Here is an 18,958-nt window from a genome sequence, read left to right as displayed (position 1 = left end):
ACGCCAGGTTTAGTCGGGAGGGTCTGGATTTGAGTGTCGCGGTTTTTAATTACTAATATATAGCGGAAATGACTAGAGAGAAAATTAACTGAAAACTGAAATTCCAGCACTTCCTTCAGGCTCTCTAAAATAATGCTTAGGTGCTCTTCAATTTGAAGTTAGCCGCCCGAGCGAGTTAATGAGGTTACAAATAGCTGTGTTCCACTTGAACAGACCCCCGACACACTGCAGAAAAACGCCTTTGTTCTTACTCTGTTAATAATACTTCGTCATCAAAGTTTCTAAGCAACGCGTCATGTCCTCATTACCTTACGCCTCTGCTTGATCGGATGAAAACAATAGGAAGTTCTTCGAGTTTTTCCCGAAAACTTGCCAAACACATCCCTTGTTCATCAGCCTGTCTGCTGTGATGGTGAAGGGGACGACGGGTTCTTCTTGCAGGAAGGTGAGGTACACTGGTGTTTCCAGGTCCGGCTAGAAAGATGAACTTTAGCCCTCCCTTCATTTCACATAGCTTCATAACCTGAGAGTGAGTGCTGTAAGGTTCTCGAGGCTCAAATCTGAACTCAACTTAACTATTCATAGAAACGCCCGGTGATCTTTGTACAATCATGATAGCATTCACAACAGCTGCCTATGAGTCAGACATTAGTGTGTAGATATGGAACATCTCTCGCAATTCTTGAATATTCACTGCTATCCTTTATATTTACCACTAAGAATGTAACCTACGAATTGTCGGCTAAGCCCTGTTCTCTGTGAGATTTTATGAGTTATGCACATGCAAATCTGGTGATTCTAACGATGCATGCCCTAGTCCAACGAACCAAGACGTCAAACTGGTTTAAATAAATCACACTTTGCTTGTTAACAGGGCAATGTCCAGCGATACCAATTGCTGTCCAGATTTCAGAGTTTAAACGAAAAGTTGAAACTATCTTTATAAAAAGTTCTTCATGTTATCAACTGGAGATTTTTCAAAACATGATCGGCCCTCGATCACCCTCCTGAAGTAATCACTCTGTTTTACATTATAAGCAACGCAGTCGAGGCCTCAGGGCTTTCCAGTTGCAATCAAGCGGCAAAACCGAATGATCGCAAATTTATCTTCATCACGACGCCAATGGCATGCCGATTAGGACATCAAGCTATAAAGTGGCAAAGTATGCTATGAACCGACTGCCTAACTATGCATTTGTCTCAGTTATAACTGAGCTAATCGGCAGGGTTGAGTCACAGAAGTTTCTCGGCCTCGTAGATAATGAAATCGTGCTTCAATGAACTTCTGTAATTTTGATGATTTGCGTTCAGTTGCTTTGTGTTTGTGGAAACAAAAGTCTTTGTCGGACACACATCACTGAAGATTTGTTTTCTCTACAGTGAAACAGAGTGCTAAGCTATGAAAGGCGTGCAACTTTGGAATTAAATCTAAACAACATACGTAACTTGTTTCAAGGAAATTAGCTTTCGTGGCAACCATGGCTTCCGACTGTCCCGGAAAAATTCCATTTTTTCATGAAAAGAATGTTGAGAATAAAACTGAATCACTTATGACAAAATCGAAGGCCGTGTACTGAAATTTCTGACGATCACGATGGTTCTATCGCAATATCTCAGTCGATTCCTATTTCCGTTTTTGTTTACATTGCGATTTTCAGAGACAAGAAAAGTAAATGACGAACCGCGCAGGCAGATGGTTTGCGCCCTTTTAGAGCCGGAGTTCTTTCAACACACCAAAATCTACAAGCTTCTGAAATGAACGGTCCAGTGATTTTGCTGCTAATATCATGGGTGATAAATTACTCCTTACTTTTTGGCGGAAATTTCAGCGTTAATTTTTGATGTACCATGCATGTAAAAGTCAAAACAAGAAAAAAGTCAAAGACCCACGAAGGTGCGCGAAATCCTTGCGGTGAGAAACGCGCGAATTTCGGTCTCGCTCGCCCGACTAAGCGAAAGAGGGACTACTCGTAGTCCGTAGTTACGTTCCCAGAGAGTGGAAAAATAACTTTAAGGCTTTAGAAGCTTTACTAAAGGTCAGGGATTCAAGAATGATGGCGAAATTCTTTTTGAGACTTTAACTCACGCTTCACTGATATTATGATAATCGATAATCGTGACCTCTACAGTTTGCTTTCTGTTTCATTTAAGACACATCTAATTTACGTATTCATTCATGCCTGTTACTAGGTAATTTGTCTGTAAGTGAAAAATATGTTGACAGGACCAAAGCAAATTGAATGCTAGTTTATCTGAAAAAAAAAAGGATTTAAACCTTTAATTTAATTTATTGCTTAATACTTTTCTTATCTCCTCTAGGAGAGAGCGCTTGCCAGTTAAAGTTATTTTTGGTCATTCTTCAAAGGTATGTACTACGCAAGCGTTAAAATAAAGTGACATGCGGAGTTCCGTCACAACCCACGGGGTATAGCAATTACAAATTCAAAGATGATTTACTTAATATTCTAAAAACAAGCGCGGGGATCAACCTATATTATTTCTTTTGAGAATATCTTCTTTCGGCATCTGATAATTTGTATTAACTTAGGTGTTACGTTTAGCCTAAAAGTTCTAGACATCTTTCAAATTATACTTAACAGTGCGACCAACACAATGCAAGAATCCCCTCGCAACTTCATCGCTTGCGTCTGTGTGCTTTTGAAACTTCACCCCAAACTCGCCATTCATGTGCCGTTTACATAAAAACGTTTTTGCAAAGTAAAAATTCAACACAGAAGGTTGGGTAGGGTTTTGATGGGTTTACGATCGAATTATAACCTTGAAACAACCATGGTCAATTACTCCAATTGCTTTATCTAAACGCGGTTTTATTGGTAAGAAATAACGGGTGTAAAGAAGACATTGCCGGGATGGTGAACACATCGATGGAGTTCGCTGACGAAGTTCGAAGTTCGAGTTCGCTGGTACTATTTTTATTATTACTTTTCAAACTGAAAAAAGAAGTCGTCTTTTCGTTGCAGATGCTGAGGAAAGTGAAGTGGTGTTTTATGTTCCTTTTACTCAGCTGGAAAGTCGAAGCCTGCAGAGGACAAAAAAACCGAAAAGAAGTAAGTCCCAAAAGCTGTGAGGAGGGAAGCCACGTCCTGAACGAGTGCGAAGAACGCTGTGAATGTCGGGATGGCCAGCTTATTAACTGCTACCGCGTGCGAAAAGAGTTTACTAACATGGAAATCAACCACAGACGACGTTATATCAACGCGTACAAGACAGCTTCAAAGAACCCTGCTTTCAAGAAAGAATATGAAAGATTGGTCACCTTACATAGTAACACACCTGACGACCTTCTTCATAATACGCCTCGCATATTTTTCCCGTGGCACCGATGGTTCTTGGTTGAGTTCGAGAATCTCCTGCGCAGAATCGACTGTCGTGTCACTTTGCCTTATTGGGACTGGAGCCGAGTTGCTCACCACTGGTGGAATGCATCTGATGGCAACTCGATTTGGAGCTCTGGCGACCACGGGTTAGGCGGCAATGGAAACCCATCAGATGATGACTGTGTTGAGGACGGGCCGTTTAGCAAGGAGAAATGGCGTCTGGTGAAACAAACAGGAGGTGGATGTCTGAGGAGGAATTTTCACCTCGTTAAACTCGATGGAGATACGGAAGATCTAAAGAGGACTTTAGCGCTGCCCTTGGAAAGATTTTTCGACTTTGAAGAAATCGTTCGCGATGGTTATCATAGTCTGCTGCACAACTGGATCGGTGGAACGATGTATGATCCGTTCACAGCGTCAAATGCCCCGGAAATGGTCTTTCATCATACTTTCCTGGACAAGATTTGGCTCCAATGGCAGAATAAAGGCGAGGATTACAAAAATGCCTACTTTCCAACCACTCACGAGAAGCTGCCTCCATCAAAATACTTCACCTGGGAATGGCTGGATTCAAGTAAACTTCCTGGTGGAGTGAAAGTTACGTACGAAGATGATTAAATGCAAATGTAGAACTAAGACTAATTGCTATGAGATCACGATGGTGTTAGAAAATGTTTAGTCTTCCTGAAATGAATTCATCAGTTCAAAATTGACTGTTATTTCAGCTCTTGTACTGTTGAAAAGTCCACCGCGTAATTTTATCCAAAAGTGGCAACACTGAAGCATGTACGTCCAAAGAATTCAACTGTGGCGGGAAAATTAGTCAACCTCGACAGCTAGCTTCCGCGCTCAGTTTTTCTGGTCAAGCGACAGTAGTCCCGAAACGTATGGTCTTTCTAATAGCATTAGCGCTGAAAGAACTCTCAGGTTAATTTTAAACTTAGGAAGAATGTTGGTGGTTTTGACAAATCCTTTCTTTATTTAGAGAAGAACTGATTAATCCTTTGGCTTCCTTCATCTGCGGGGTTTGTGTAGAGTGTGTTAACGCTTATTGTTTAAAAGTTCTTGTGCCGGACTAATTTGATGATTAGATAAAAGGAGAACCTGGAAAACCAAATGAAACGAGATTTTTGTTAAAAATAAAAGTAAGATAAATAAATAAATATCTTAGTTGTCCACTCCCCCAGTGGGGCTTTTCAGGGCCAATGAAACCAAATGATGAAACAAATAATGCAATTGAACATAACATGGTTAAAAATCCCAACTGGCAGGAGGCAGACCAGTTGGCTATTTACAAGCGTGGTTAAGTTAAGTGGTCAGAGCGGGACTTGAACCTGCGACCTCCGGATCTCAAGTCCGGCTCCCTAACCACTTGGCCATGCTGCCTCCTTGTTCTTCGCCATGGGCAATGTAACGCTCTATAACGGCTACAAGTGAGGGAAAATATGTAACCAGTCGTCTCGGGAAAGTGCGGGTAAAGCTACCTAAGAGAGATCGCTTGAATGCCTAAAATATCAACAACTGCTTCATTTGTTGTTGGTTAAGAAACGCATAGGCGCTCTCAAATTTCATGGAAAAACCAGCCTCGTGAAGAAAATGACCAGACGTGAGATCTATTTAGTGTAATTTTGTTACGTTTACTGCGGGTCTTGTTAATTTCTTGGGCTCACTTTATTTTCTCAAAGTGTCTAAGAGGCACTCCTAAGCCCGAAAAAATCCGCATATTTAAAGCGTTCTGGAAAGAGTGTAGCATAAGTTGTCTTGCAGTCCGCTCGCGTGCGTGACTCAAAGGTGAGCCTGCTCGCAGGCTACTACGCGCGCTGTGGTTGGTCAATATAGCGGGAAGTATTCTTCTGTAGGCGCTTGGGTCATAAATCGAAGGAGAAAAAAAGAGGGTCTATACCTTACAGTACGGACCTCGAACTCGGTTAGTGAGAGGAATATAAAATAATACCTTATAATTTGTAATTTTTTAGTCACATCTAAAGAAACTGCATGTGCTGTAGATTATTTTATAAAATAATAGACTGCTAATGGTGGCATTTCCTAAAGACGGTCCCCTAAAATAGGCATAGCTTGAGGAATGAGAGAAAACAAAACTCGATGTTCGCAAGCTTATCACATGATAATGAAATTGTTTATACCTTTGAGAAATGTCGCGTGTTGCGTTCTCTTTGTGGAACCTTAGATTAATGATATTGAAACTGCCGTTTTAAATGGCAAATTTGAATGCAAGAATTACAGAAGTGGAGTTGTCGAGCTCCGATCCACCTTCGGTTCTGAGTTGCCTTTGGTATCTCTGTGAAAACAAGGTTTTCCACCCTGATGGTCATTTCTTACTTTTGCGCGAGTACTTGTTTCGAAACAGAGGCAAAAGATCTAGACAACTTGGGACTGGCCTCATGACCGACATTAGTTATCCAAGCTACAACTCGGTCTCATTCATTTGTTCATTCGTTCATTCGTTCATTCGTTCATTCGTTCATTCGTCCATTCGTCCATTCGTTCATTCGTTCATTCGTTCATTCGTTCATTCGTTCATTCGTTCATTCGTTCATTTGTTCATTCGTTCATTCGTTCATTCGTTCATTCGTTCATTCGTTCATTCGTTCATTCGTTCATTTGTTCATTCGTTCATTCGTTCATTCGTTCATTCGTTCATTCGTTCATTCGTTCATTCGTTCATTCGTTCATTCGTTCATTCGTTCATTCGTCCGTTCATTCGTTCGTTCACTCATCCACTCATCCACTCATCCACTCATCCACTCATCCACTCATCCACTCATCCACTCATCCACTCATCCACTCATCCACTCATCCACTCATCCACTCATCCACTCATCCACTCATCCACTCATCCACTCATCCACTCATTTATTTCTTTCCTCCTTCCTTCCTTCATTCACATTGTTGCAAATTGATTTGCAGAACGGCCTGTCAAAAAGTTGCCAAAAAGTGATCAAATTTCTTTTCAAATTGACAATTGATGTGTGATGAACGGCGACCTTTTACTCTAACGTTTGAAAATAAAGTTTTGTAACCAGAGCTTAATAACTGCAGAATGCATCGTTCATGTCGTTCTTATGAATCAATACTAATATGCATCCAAGAAGCTAGACACTAGTTTTAGTCGACAGGGGCTGGGTTCAAATTTTATCTGTTAGCCGAGAAAGACGAGAAGTGAGGCGCTTTTAATTGATAATACTCAAATTGTAAAATTTACTGAGAGCTGAGATGACTGGAGAGAAAATTTAACAGATAAATGAGATTCCAGTACCGCATTCTGGCCCTATAAAATAGTATCTTTAGCTATTTTCCAGCTTGAAAATTAGCCGCCGGAGCGAACATGTGAAGCTGACGTATTGAGCGTTGGTCTTTCGTAACGTTCAGTGGTTAAAAATAGCTGCGGGTTTCACTTGGCCGCCGACTCAGCCCATGAGCCTCTTGAAAAACAAACATCTTTGCTATGAAGACATGATTTATCATGACAACTATGCACACAACTTAAGCAGTTGTGAAATTAAAACCTGAAAAAAAAAACAAAAAAAAACTTCAGGCCTGAACGTTCAGATCTGAATTTTCACAACTGCTTAAGTTGTGTGCATAACTGCGATGATCAATCATGTCTTCATATCTTTCTCCGCTGTTCAAATATATGATCTTTCATATATTCACTTTTATTATATGGAGAAGAGTGTTTTACTGGGAACTAAACCACTCGTAGATTCCATACGCCACTTCATCCGGGACCCGAGTGGCGTATTTTCCGCATGTCACTGTATAGGGCGACGTTGATGTAATGATAAGCCAATCACAAATCGAAGAAGAACCATTCCCTTCATACCAGTGACAAGAGCGGGAAACGTGTAGTCTCCTGGGAAGCCTGGGGAAATGTACAACCGCTCGAAATGTTGGAATAGAGAGGTTAACGACAAAAAGGCAAACTCCGAAAAGTAAAACTTTGTCGTCTAAAGTGAAAAAATGTGTTTTTGTTGTGAGTAGGATATTGTTTTCCATTTTTGTGCTGGACTGATGCAATGACTTGAAGAAGAGATAACCTGAAAACCAAATGAGAGGAAACTTTGGCTGTTTGCTATAGACGCCATTCTTAACTGCCTACTGAGTAACGGCTAATAATGTAACCAGTTGGGAAAGTGCGCGTGTAAAGGTACGCAAGTCAGATGGACTGAATGTCTAAAATATTAGCATCTGCTTTGTTTTTGGTTGAGAGGCACTGAGGCGCTTTCAAATTTCATTGGAAAACCAGCCTTGCATGAAAAAAAAAAAACACAAGACGTGGTTTATTTGATAATTAATCTGTCCGTGGTTGTCCGCTGTCTATTTATTGTCATTTTGTTACGTTTACTACATCTTATTAATTTCTGGGGCTCACTAGTTTTTATAATTCAAAATTTTCTAAATCGCTGCCGAAGAATGATTCGACCACTCAAAAATCCAATATTTAAAGCGTTCTTGTCGTGTCAGGTTTGAAAAGAGAGTACCATAACTTGTTTAATTTAAAATAGTACATTACAATTTGTGATTTGTTATTAGATAATTAGCTCGAGATTTCTCGCTTCGTACTCCCTGCCTGATTTCGACAGAGAAACTGATTGCCAGCAGTCTATTCCCGGCTCGGAGGCAAAATTTTTTATCAAGATAATATATAGCTCTTTTTTCGAATATGATTTTGAGTCGTGTTACGTGTTACGTGTGTTACGTGCTCGTAAGAACTTATAAACCCACTTTGTAATAATGGAATGAAAACTGCCGTTTTAAATGGCCAATTTGAATGAAAGAATTACAGAAGCAGAGTTGTCAAGCTCCACCTTTGTTTCCGAGTTGCCTTTGGTATCACTGTGAAAACAAGTTCCACCGTCACGGTCATTGAGAGGTTTTAGGTGACGTCTCGTTTCAAAACAGAGGCAAACGGCAACTTGGAAACGTCCTAATGACCGACATACTCCAGTAACCCATTTTCCGACCTCTCTATCAAGGCGAGGCCTGGTGCCCAACCATTCATATGGACATAAGTTTAATTTGCATCTGAATGAAGTCTCATTTTCTTATGAAGGGATGAGCACCAAGACTCGTTTTGAGAAAGAGGCTTAAGGAATATTTGATTTGCAGTTTAATGGAAGCATAGTTGATAGAAGCCATCAGAAACTTGTCAAAAAGTAATGAAAACTCCACTTAAATTGTCAATGTGGTATGTACGGCGACCTTCATTGTAACGTTTGAAGATAAAGTTTTGCAACCAGAGCTCAGTAACTACAGACCGCGACGTTCTTGTAAACTAAAACTAAAGTACAATTACACCTTTAATATATGCGGTTAAGAAGCAAGACGCCAGGTTTAGTCGAGAGGGTCTGGATTTGAAGAAAAGTGAAGCCTTGGAGCCGATGGCTCAAAGCTGCCGGAGTTTATCCCGGTTTCTGTAGCATGAAGCGGCTAGGAGTATTTCTACTCCCCCCTGGACGGGATGCTAGTCCATCGAAGGTCACTCCCCCGCAATTTGTAAGGGTTCCCCAACAATTCGCCGGTACCCATTTATACTCCTAGGTTGAGAGAGGCACTGTGAGAGTTAAGTGTCTTGCCCAAGAACACAACACTGTGTCCCCGGCCAGGGCTCGAACCTGGACCGCTCGCTCCGCGGACGAGCGAACTAACCATGAGGCCACCGCGCCTCCCACAAATCCCCCTAGATATGAGGATAAGTCCAAATTTTATCTCTCAGGTGAGAAGTGACGTGGATTTTAATTACTGATAGCCGAAATGACTAGAGAGAAAATTAACTGAAAACTGAAATTCCAGCACTTCATTCAGGCTCTCTAAAATAATGCTTAGCTGTTGCTCAATTTGAAGTTAGCCGCCCGCCCGACCGTTTAATAATACTTACACACATAGATAGTGAGGGTTCTGGCACAGATGTTCTTGCAGCCCTTCCCCGAACCCCTCCACCCCACCCCACCCCGGGGTTCGGGGAAGTGCTGCAAGAACACTGTGACCAGAACCCTCACTATCTATGTGTGTGCTAGAAAACAGAATCGCGCCGCGCGCGTGCGCATGTGCGTGTGTGCCAGAAAAACAGAATCGCGCGAGCGGCGCATTTCGACAATCAATTTTCGACAACCAGTTTACAATACGTGTGTGGTGCGTGTGTGCCAGAAAAACAGAATCGCGCGAGCGGCGCATTTCGACAACCAATTTTCGACAATCAGTTTACAATACGTGCGTGCTAGAAAACAAAATCGCGCTAGTGGTCAAGCCAAGCTGCAACGTCTGTAATCAATATGCGCGGATGTGCCACCCTTCACTTGTATAAAAATGTGCCAGAATTTTTTTCCTATTAGAGATTAATATGCACAGTGTATACGCCGACATGGCTGCTGCAAGGTATTCGTCCGATGTTCTGCAAATGTTCTACGGCCCAATACCGAGGGAGGAAAAAATAAACCTTCCCGAACCGTTAGAACCAGATTTTACCGCATTATACGACGGGTTTCAAATATCCCAAAACAATTTCCAAGAATGGCTCCGTGTGTGCAGAATGGATATATCCGAAAGTAACCCAAACAAGAAAGATCTTTTAAAGTTCGCAAGAGAAAACAAAGAAAAGACCACCGATTTGGTTGAACAAGAAGCCCAAAGGTTTACAAGAGCGCATATTTTTTTTGGGCAACCAAAGTTTCGGCAACCAAATTGCGAACCAACACTCTCGGCACAAATGCCCGGTGCGTTGCCGAAAAACATGAAACATTCTTTCCAAACATTTCGCAATTTTTTCGCACCTCCTTTCTGTCTTTCGGCAACCCCCAAATTTCTAGAAAAAAATATAGAGACATGTTTTCTGTTGTCAGGAGCCTACAAAAGAGTTGCAAAAAACTTCGCGAAACAAACGTATCACTGCAGTGGCGGCGAGCAAAAGAAGAAACACATGTTTCGCTGCTTCTACGGCAAGCCAATGAAAAAACAACACGGAGTCTTCGAGTGATCTACGATACATCTTCGGGACAGCGTCTGGAATCCCAAGGGGAAGACGCAGCAAAAGAACCATCGTAGAAGACGGAAGCCGAAAATACGCGCAGTTGAACAAAGAAAGAAAAAAGGGCAGCAATGGTTTTGCAAGACGATCTTCAGGAGTTCGGCGACGAAACGGTTGTACTTGAGCCGGCGAAAAGTGTTGCAGTATATGTCGCAACAAGCAAAAACCCGCCAGCAGATGCAACAAGCAAAACCCCACCAGCTGAAAGCTGAGGAAACGAGGGCGAAGAAGTGGGGTGGAACCCCACAACCTCGGGGCGCGGCGCTTGCCCCGCTGAAGAAGAAGAAGAAGAAGCAGAAACACGAAAAAAAGAAAATGGAGTGCTTGGCTTGCCCCGCGAGGTCACCCAAAGGTCAACCAGGGGGCGTGGGGGTCTCCCCCCACAGGGCACAAACGACTCAATTTTAAGAGAGACCTTTGCAAACATGGGCCTAAGAGTCGAAAAAAAATGTTGCGGAGCATCTTCTTCTGGAAAACGCGTACGACAGCAATCTTCTGTCCGACATCGCCGATGTGGATTATCTAGAAGGAAATCAAGGCAGCACGAATTTGCGCCCGCTAGAGGGACTGCCGCCCTTCGTAGATGACATCTACGTTTTTGGCTACCTTTCAAAGGAGGAGTGCGTCGTCAAAAAAGGAAAAGGAAAACTGAGCTGCACAACAGGGGAGAATGGGGCCGCAACGCTAGTGGTGAGGAGCGTCGCGAACACTTTGGAAAGAGCTCTTGGGAAAAGGGGGTATATGCCGACGGCGATCGTGCACACCGTATCAGCGCAAAAGACGAAACAAGAAAACAGCGCAATCCGAGCAACAATTGACACAATCGAGGCAGAAACAAGGAGCCGGGCGAAAACAAAATGGGAAAAAATCCACCCGCAACAAGAGGTTGTCGGGTATTTCGTGGCAAAGTGCGATGTTTCCGAAGTCCCTCTGGATGCAATTCACAGCGGTCTGGATGTTTTCGAAGAGTGCCTGGAGGGGTACGGGTACGGCTTCTATTGCATCGACTACACGCAAGACTTTTCAGGTGTATTAGATCGCGAAGCTCTTGTGAACCATCTGCATTTTCAAGAGGAGGAGAATTTCTGCGAAGCCATTGGCAAAAATACGCCGACGATACTTGCCAACACAGGAACTGTCGGGAACCACGTTTGCACCTGGATAGACAAGCCCGAAGAAGGGCCCACGACGCGCACAAAGGTATACAACAAAATCGTTTCAAATTTGAGACAGGAGAAATCCGCGAACCCGTTGGCGAACCCGGACGTGCAAGCCCGAGGGTGCACAAGGATCGAAGTCTCCGTGTACGCGCCCCCCACTGGCCCAACTTTCAAACGAGAAAGCCGCCGACTGCATCGGGAAAGTTTTGCAGCAAGTTTCAGCCGAAAGCGAAGAGAAGGGTGTATTTGTGGTCCAGCCGCCCAGAAGACAATGGGAAAACCTCGCAAAAAAAGTGGATCGCTGTTTGGTTCTAGCTGACAGGCTGCAAGGAAGAATTTTTGTTGCCTGGTATGCGCATACAAGGACTAGAAGAATTTCGGGTGTACACGTCCGCCCATCACCAGCGAAAGTACGAGACAAAGAAAAGTGGGAAAGAGCGGTATCGTGGGCAGCTGGAGATTTTGGTTTTCGGAATTGCCCAATTTTTCGAGTAGACATCTTGTCCGCAGACAAAGAAGGGGTGGAGATCGGCCCGCTCCGCTGCTACACAAAAGACGAAAACACGCGAACAATCCTTTCTGCGAGCAAAAAGCCAACACAGCTCCACCCAAACGGAGGAGACCTGGCGACGCTTCTACCGCCAACGGAGAAAATTGAGTGGGAATGGCGGAGCAAGAAATGCCATGCAATCGGCAACGATTCTTCGAAATATTTTCTTCAAGAAATCCCACAAATCCCAGAAAAGCGACAAATCTCCACGCTTTCAACGAAGGATAGGTTAGACAAACTTTTGGAACTAAGAAGATCTCGAACATTCGAGTCGTGGAAACGAAAGGTGTGGCAAAAAGAGGAGAAAATCGAAAAGGCGCGGCAAGTGGAACTCAAAAAACTGCGAATGGTCGCCCAAGCGAAGAAAAAAATAGAACAAAGAAGCGCCGAAATTCTCGAAAAAGTGACTGAAACCCTTGCAGGAAAAACGCAAAAAGTTGCGGAATTGCCCACAGGGAGAAAATTTAGTGTCCTCGGTTTTCGAGCAAAACAAGACAAAGCCCGCGTTGTTCTGCAGTATGGAGATTCGCCGCCTGTTGCTGTTTGGGCGACAAAAGGTCTTCGAAAAATTCTTGTAGAGTGCTTGCGCAGCTTCCGTTCATCCGAGAAAGACAATTTGGGTCGGAAGCTTTTCTGGCTAGTTGTTTGCAGCGGCGTGCAAAAGCTTTGTCAGTTGGCTATCGGCATTGAGCCGGCGAAAACTTTCCAAAACAGCGAAGGAGAAACAATCGTATGGAACCCCATCAAGGTGCTTTCCGCGCCAGAAACAGGAAGACTGGAGATTTTGCAGGCAATTGGTAAGAAATGCGAAGAGTACGAAACTCTTTGCGCCGAATCGTCCAAAAACACCGGTCTGCAGAAAATCAAAGCCCCGGAAAACAAAGCGACTAAAAAAACAACAGACTTGCCGGAAGGGGAGTAGATTTGCAAACGTTTCGCTACAAGCTATTTTCGGGGCGCCCAACGAACAATTCTGTTCTTGCTCCCGCTTGGAGAAAACGGGGAACCAGCAACAGACGAAGAAACTCCCACACCTGACGCCTTTTTGGAAAAAGAGATAGTGGCCATTGGCGGGGCCGCAGCACTAGAAAAAAGGAAAACGCCCCTTCGCTGCTTGCTTGGAGACCAGAAGACTACACCAAGCAAAAAGAAGTGCCGCACGGTCGCTCTGGCGTAGCCTACACGGCAACAATAGTTCCGCCTTCGAAGCAGAAAACAAAGTCTCCGTCGCAAGCAACAACAAAGAGCTCGCCAAGATCCCAGTCCAACCATTTTTTCGCCGTCTCTGAGTCAATATGGCCAACAATTTGCGCCAATTTGTCTTCCAACGAAGAGGCATATTCGCAAAGAGCGGACCAATCCTTCCAGCAAACCTTTTCTTCTTGCTGCAGGTATTTTTTCTCGCGTACTCGGAATTGTTCGAATGGGAAACATGGAAGTTGCCCTTGTTTCCGAACAAGCTCCATCGTGTATATTTTGCAGCCTTGCGCCTTTTCAGTTTTTCGAAAGTTGGGTTCCACCACACCCTGGGCGAAATCATCCGCAAGTCAGCGAAGCAGAAGCGCAACGAAGAAAAGAAAGCGCGACAGCAGCCGAAACTGCGGCACTACTGCACTGTTGCGAGCGAAACCAGTACACGAGGACAACAGTTCCGCCTTCGAAAGCAACAACAAAGAGTTCGCCAAGATCCCAGTCCAACCATTTTTTCGCCGTTTCCGAGTCGATATGGCCAACAATGTGCGCCGATTTGTCTTCCAAAGAAGCGGCAAACTCGCGAATAGCAGCCTTTTCGGTTTTTTCGAAATCATCCGCTTTGACTGCGGGCTTTTTTCAAAACTTGCAGCGCAGTGTACAGAATTCCCGCGACAACACCCGCTTGCACAAGAAGAGACACAACAGCAGTCGCCGCATTGGCAGCTCGAACTGCCGCGTTGCAGTTGTTCTCCATACTCTCAAAGACGCAATCTTCCTTTTCTTCCACGCCATCTTTTTTCCTCGCCAAATGTTCGGCAATTATTTTGAGGTATAGGGACATTGCATGCACGTCTTGGCAAAGGTATCCGAGCATCTCAAAAAAGGGCTCGTCTTCTCGATCTTCTTCCTGCGCTCCGCGTGTTTCTTCCTTTTCTTCTTCTTGGTTTTCTAGAGCGGGGGGTTTTGGGTCCATTTTACCGGCTTGTTCTAAGGAATTTCTCACAACCAGTTTTGGTGATACTGAAAAATTCTGGTTTTTAATAAGCGCACATAAAACTTGGCAAGAAAAAATACTCCGCACCGAACCCACACCGAACCCGCGGCCTACAGACAACATTGCTGCAATAGAACCGCGGCCTACAGACAACACAACCACGGCCGACAGACAACAACGCTGCAACACAACCGCGCGCAAATTCTGTAGATACTAGAATACTATGCCTCCTGCAAAAAATCTTTCTGCCGAAGAAGAACGACAAATTGTTGCCGCGCGGGAAACAGGCGAGACAATCGCAGCGATCCGGGAGCGCTTCGGGATTGGAACAACAAGGTTGTATACAATTTGGCAAGAAGCCGGCAAAATGGACCCAAAACCCCCCGCTCTAGAAAACCAAGAAGAAGAAAAGGAAGAAACACGCGGAGCGCAGGAAGAAGATCGAGAAGACGAGCCCTTTTTTGAGATGCTCGGATACCTTTGCCAAGACGTGCATGCAATGTCCCTATACCTCAAAATAATTGCCGAACATTTGGCGAGGAAAAAAGATGGCGTGGAAGAAAAGGAAGATTGCGTCTTTGAGAGTATGGAGAACAACTGCAACGCGGCAGTTCGAGCTGCCAATGCGGCGACTGCTGTTGTGTCTCTTCTTGTGCAAGCGGGTGTTGTCGCGGGAATTCTGTACACTGCGCTGCAAGTTTTGAAAAAAGCCCGCAGTCAAAGCGGATGATTTCGAAAAAACCGAAAAGGCCGCTATTCGCGAGTTTGCCGCTTCTTTGGAAGACAAATCGGCGCACATTGTTGGCCATATCGACTCGGAAACGGCGAAAAAATGGTTGGACTGGGATCTTGGCGAACTCTTTGTTGTTGCTTTCGAAGGCGGAACTGTTGTCCTCGTGTACTGGTTTCGCTCGCAACAGTGCAGTAGTGCCGCAGTTTCGGCTGCTGTCGCGCTTTCTTTTCTTCGTTGCGCTTCTGCTTCGCTGACTTGCGGATGATTTCGCCCAGGGTGTGGTGGAACCCAACTTTCGAAAAACTGAAAAGGCGCAAGGCTGCAAAATATACACGATGGAGCTTGTTCGGAAACAAGGGCAACTTCCATGTTTCCCATTCGAACAATTCCGAGTACGCGAGAAAAAATACCTGCAGCAAGAAGAAAAGGTTTGCTGGAAGGATTGGTCCGCTCTTTGCGAATATGCCTCTTCGTTGGAAGACAAATTGGCGCAAATTGTTGGCCATATTGACTCAGAGACGGCGAAAAAATGGTTGGACTGGGATCTTGGCGAGCTCTTTGTTGTTGCTTGCGACGGAGACTTTGTTTTCTGCTTCGAAGGCGGAACTATTGTTGCCGTGTAGGCTACGCCAGAGCGACCGTGCGGCACTTCTTTTTGCTTGGTGTAGTCTTCTGGTCTCCAAGCAAGCAGCGAAGGGGCGTTTTCCTTTTTTCTAGTGCTGCGGCCCCGCCAATGGCCACTATCTCTTTTTCCAAAAAGGCGTCAGGTGTGGGAGTTTCTTCGTCTGTTGCTGGTTCCCCGTTTTCTCCAAGCGGGAGCAAGAACAGAATTGTTCGTTGGGCGCCCCGAAAATAGCTTGTAGCGAAACGTTTGCAAATCTACTCCCCTTCCGGCAAGTCTGTTGTTTTTTTAGTCGCTTTGTTTTCCGGGGCTTTGATTTTCTGCAGACCGGTGTTTTTGGACGATTCGGCGCAAAGAGTTTCGTACTCTTCGCATTTCTTACCAATTGCCTGCAAAATCTCCAGTCTTCCTGTTTCTGGCGCGGAAAGCACCTTGATGGGGTTCCATACGATTGTTTCTCCTTCGCTGTTTTGGAAAGTTTTCGCCGGCTCAATGCCGATAGCCAACTGACAAAGCTTTTGCACGCCGCTGCAAACAACTAGCCAGAAAAGCTTCCGACCCAAATTGTCTTTCTCGGATGAACGGAAGCTGCGCAAGCACTCTACAAGAATTTTTCGAAGACCTTTTGTCGCCCAAACAGCAACAGGCGGCGAATCTCCATACTGCAGAACAACGCGGGCTTTGTCTTGTTTTGCTCGAAAACCGAGGACACTAAATTTTCTCCCTGTGGGCAATTCCGCAACTTTTTGCGTTTTTCCTGCAAGGGTTTCAGTCACTTTTTCGAGAATTTCGGCGCTTCTTTGTTCTATTTTTTTCTTCGCTTGGGCGACCATTCGCAGTTTTTTGAGTTCCACTTGCCGCGCCTTTTCGATTTTCTCCTCTTTTTGCCACACCTTTCGTTTCCACGACTCGAATGTTCGAGATCTTCTTAGTTCCAAAAGTTTGTCTAACCTATCCTTCGTTGAAAGCGTGGAGATTTGTCGCTTTTCTGGGATTTGTGGGATTTCTTGAAGAAAATATTTCGAAGAATCGTTGCCGATTGCATGGCATTTCTTGCTCCGCCATTCCCACTCAATTTTCTCCGTTGGCGGTAGAAGCGTCGCCAGGTCTCCTCCGTTTGGGTGGAGCTGTGTTGGCTTTTTGCTCGCAGAAAGGATTGTTCGCGTGTTTTCGTCTTTTGTGTAGCAGCGGAGCGGGCCGATCTCCACCCCTTCTTTGTCTGCGGACAAGATGTCTACTCGAAAAATTGGGCAATTCCGAAAACCAAAATCTCCAGCTGCCCACGATACCGCTCTTTCCCACTTTTCTTTGTCTCGTACTTTCGCTGGTGATGGGCGGACGTGTACACCCGAAATTCTTCTAGTCCTTGTATGCGCATACCAGGCAACAAAAATTCTTCCTTGCAGCCTGTCAGCTAGAACCAAACAGCGATCCACTTTTTTTGCGAGGTTTTCCCATTGTCTTCTGGGCGGCTGGACCACAAATACACCCTTCTCTTCGCTTTCGGCTGAAACTTGCTGCAAAACTTTCCCGATGCAGTCGGCGGCTTTCTCGTTTGAAAGTTGGGCCAGTGGGGGGCGCGTACACGGAGACTTCGATCCTTGTGCACCCTCGGGCTTGCACGTCCGGGTTCGCCAACGGGTTCGCGGATTTCTCCTGTCTCAAATTTGAAACGATTTTGTTGTATACCTTTGTGCGCGTCGTGGGCCCTTCTTCGGGCTTGTCTATCCAGGTGCAAACGTGGTTCCCGACAGTTCCTGTGTTGGCAAGTATCGTCGGCGTATTTTTGCCAATGGCTTCGCAGAAATTCTCCTCCTCTTGAAAATGCAGATGGTTCACAAGAGCTTCGCGATCTAATACACCTGAAAAGTCTTGCGTGTAGTCGATGCAATAGAAGCCGTACCCGTACCCCTCCAGGCACTCTTCGAAAACATCCAGACCGCTGTGAATTGCATCCAGAGGGACTTCGGAAACATCGCACTTTGCCACGAAATACCCGACAACCTCTTGTTGCGGGTGGATTTTTTCCCATTTTGTTTTCGCCCGGCTCCTTGTTTCTGCCTCGATTGTGTCAATTGTTGCTCGGATTGCGCTGTTTTCTTGTTTCGTCTTTTGCGCTGATACGGTGTGCACGATCGCCGTCGGCATATACCCCCTTTTCCCAAGAGCTCTTTCCAAAGTGTTCGCGACGCTCCTCACCACTAGCGTTGCGGCCCCATTCTCCCCTGTTGTGCAGCTCAGTTTTCCTTTTCCTTTTTTGACGACGCACTCCTCCTTTGAAAGGTAGCCAAAAACGTAGATGTCATCTACGAAGGGCGGCAGTCCCTCTAGCGGGCGCAAATTCGTGCTGCCTTGATTTCCTTCTAGATAATCCACATCGGCGATGTCGGACAGAAGATTGCTGTCGTACGCGTTTTCCAGAAGAAGATGCTCCGCAACATTTTTTTTCGACTCTTAGGCCCATGTTTGCAAAGGTCTCTCTTAAAATTGAGTCGTTTGTGCCCTGTGGGGGGAGACCCCCACGCCCCCTGGTTGACCTTTGGGTGACCTCGCGGGGCAAGCCAAGCACTCCATTTTCTTTTTTTCGTGTTTCTGCTTCTTCTTCTTCTTCTTCAGCGGGGCAAGCGCCGCGCCCCGAGGTTGTGGGGTTCCACCCCACTTCTTCGCCCTCGTTTCCTCAGCTTTCAGCTGGTGGGGTTTTGCTTGTTGCATCTGCTGGCGGGTTTTTGCTTGTTGCGACATATACTGCAACACTTTTCGCCGGCTCAAGTACAACCGTTTCGTCGCCGAACTCCTGAAGATCGTCTTGCAAAACCATTGCTGCCCTTTTTTCTTTCTTTGTTCAACTGCGCGTATTTTCGGCTTCCGTCTTCTACGATGGTTCTTTTGCTGCGTCTTCCCCTTGGGATTCCAGACGCTGTCCCGAAGATGTATCGTAGATCACTCGAAGACTCCGTGTTGTTTTTTCATTGGCTTGCCGTAGAAGCAGCGAAACATGTGTTTCTTCTTTTGCTCGCCGCCACTGCAGTGATACGTTTGTTTCGCGAAGTTTTTTGCAACTCTTTTGTAGGCTCCTGACAACAGAAAACATGTCTCTATATTTTTTCTAGAAATTTGGGGGTTGCCGAAAGACAGAAAGGAGGTGCGAAAAAATTGCGAAATGTTTGGAAAGAATGTTTCATGTTTTTCGGCAACGCACCGGGCATTTGTGCCGAGAGTGTTGGTTCGCAATTTGGTTGCCGAAACTTTGGTTGCCCAAAAAATATATGCGCTCTTGTAAACCTTTGGACTTCTTGTTCAACCAAATCGGTGGTCTTTTCTT

The 18,958-nt window shown here is 45.1% G+C and overlaps 2 protein-coding genes across 2 annotated transcripts in view; both read left to right on the top strand.

The window, feature by feature from the left end:
* The window catches only part of LOC145480787 (uncharacterized), a 107,503-nt gene that overhangs the window by 56,556 nt on the left and 31,989 nt on the right, over positions 1-18,958 (top strand). The window lies entirely within an intron of this gene.
* On the top strand, positions 18-5,506 carry LOC145480786 (tyrosinase-like). The gene is made up of 3 exons (XM_081459113.1): positions 18-445; positions 2,320-2,365; positions 2,982-5,506. The coding sequence occupies exon 3, from the start codon at positions 2,982-2,984 to the stop codon at positions 3,954-3,956; it is 975 nt and encodes a 324-aa protein (XP_081315239.1). The 5' UTR covers positions 18-445; positions 2,320-2,365; the 3' UTR covers positions 3,957-5,506.

This window comes from Orbicella franksi, chromosome 3 (assembly GCF_964199315.1).
Source record: "Orbicella franksi chromosome 3, jaOrbFran1.1, whole genome shotgun sequence".
NCBI lineage: Eukaryota > Metazoa > Cnidaria > Anthozoa > Scleractinia > Merulinidae > Orbicella > Orbicella franksi.
The sequence above is the reverse complement of the archived record's forward strand: the minus strand, read 5'-3'. Positions and strand labels throughout refer to the sequence as shown.

What these genes read in the sequence shown, in the direction of transcription:
- LOC145480786 (XM_081459113.1), top strand. Translation starts at nt 2,982, where the DNA reads ATGCTGAGGAAAGTGAAGTGGTGTTTTATGTTCCTTTTACTCAGCTGG.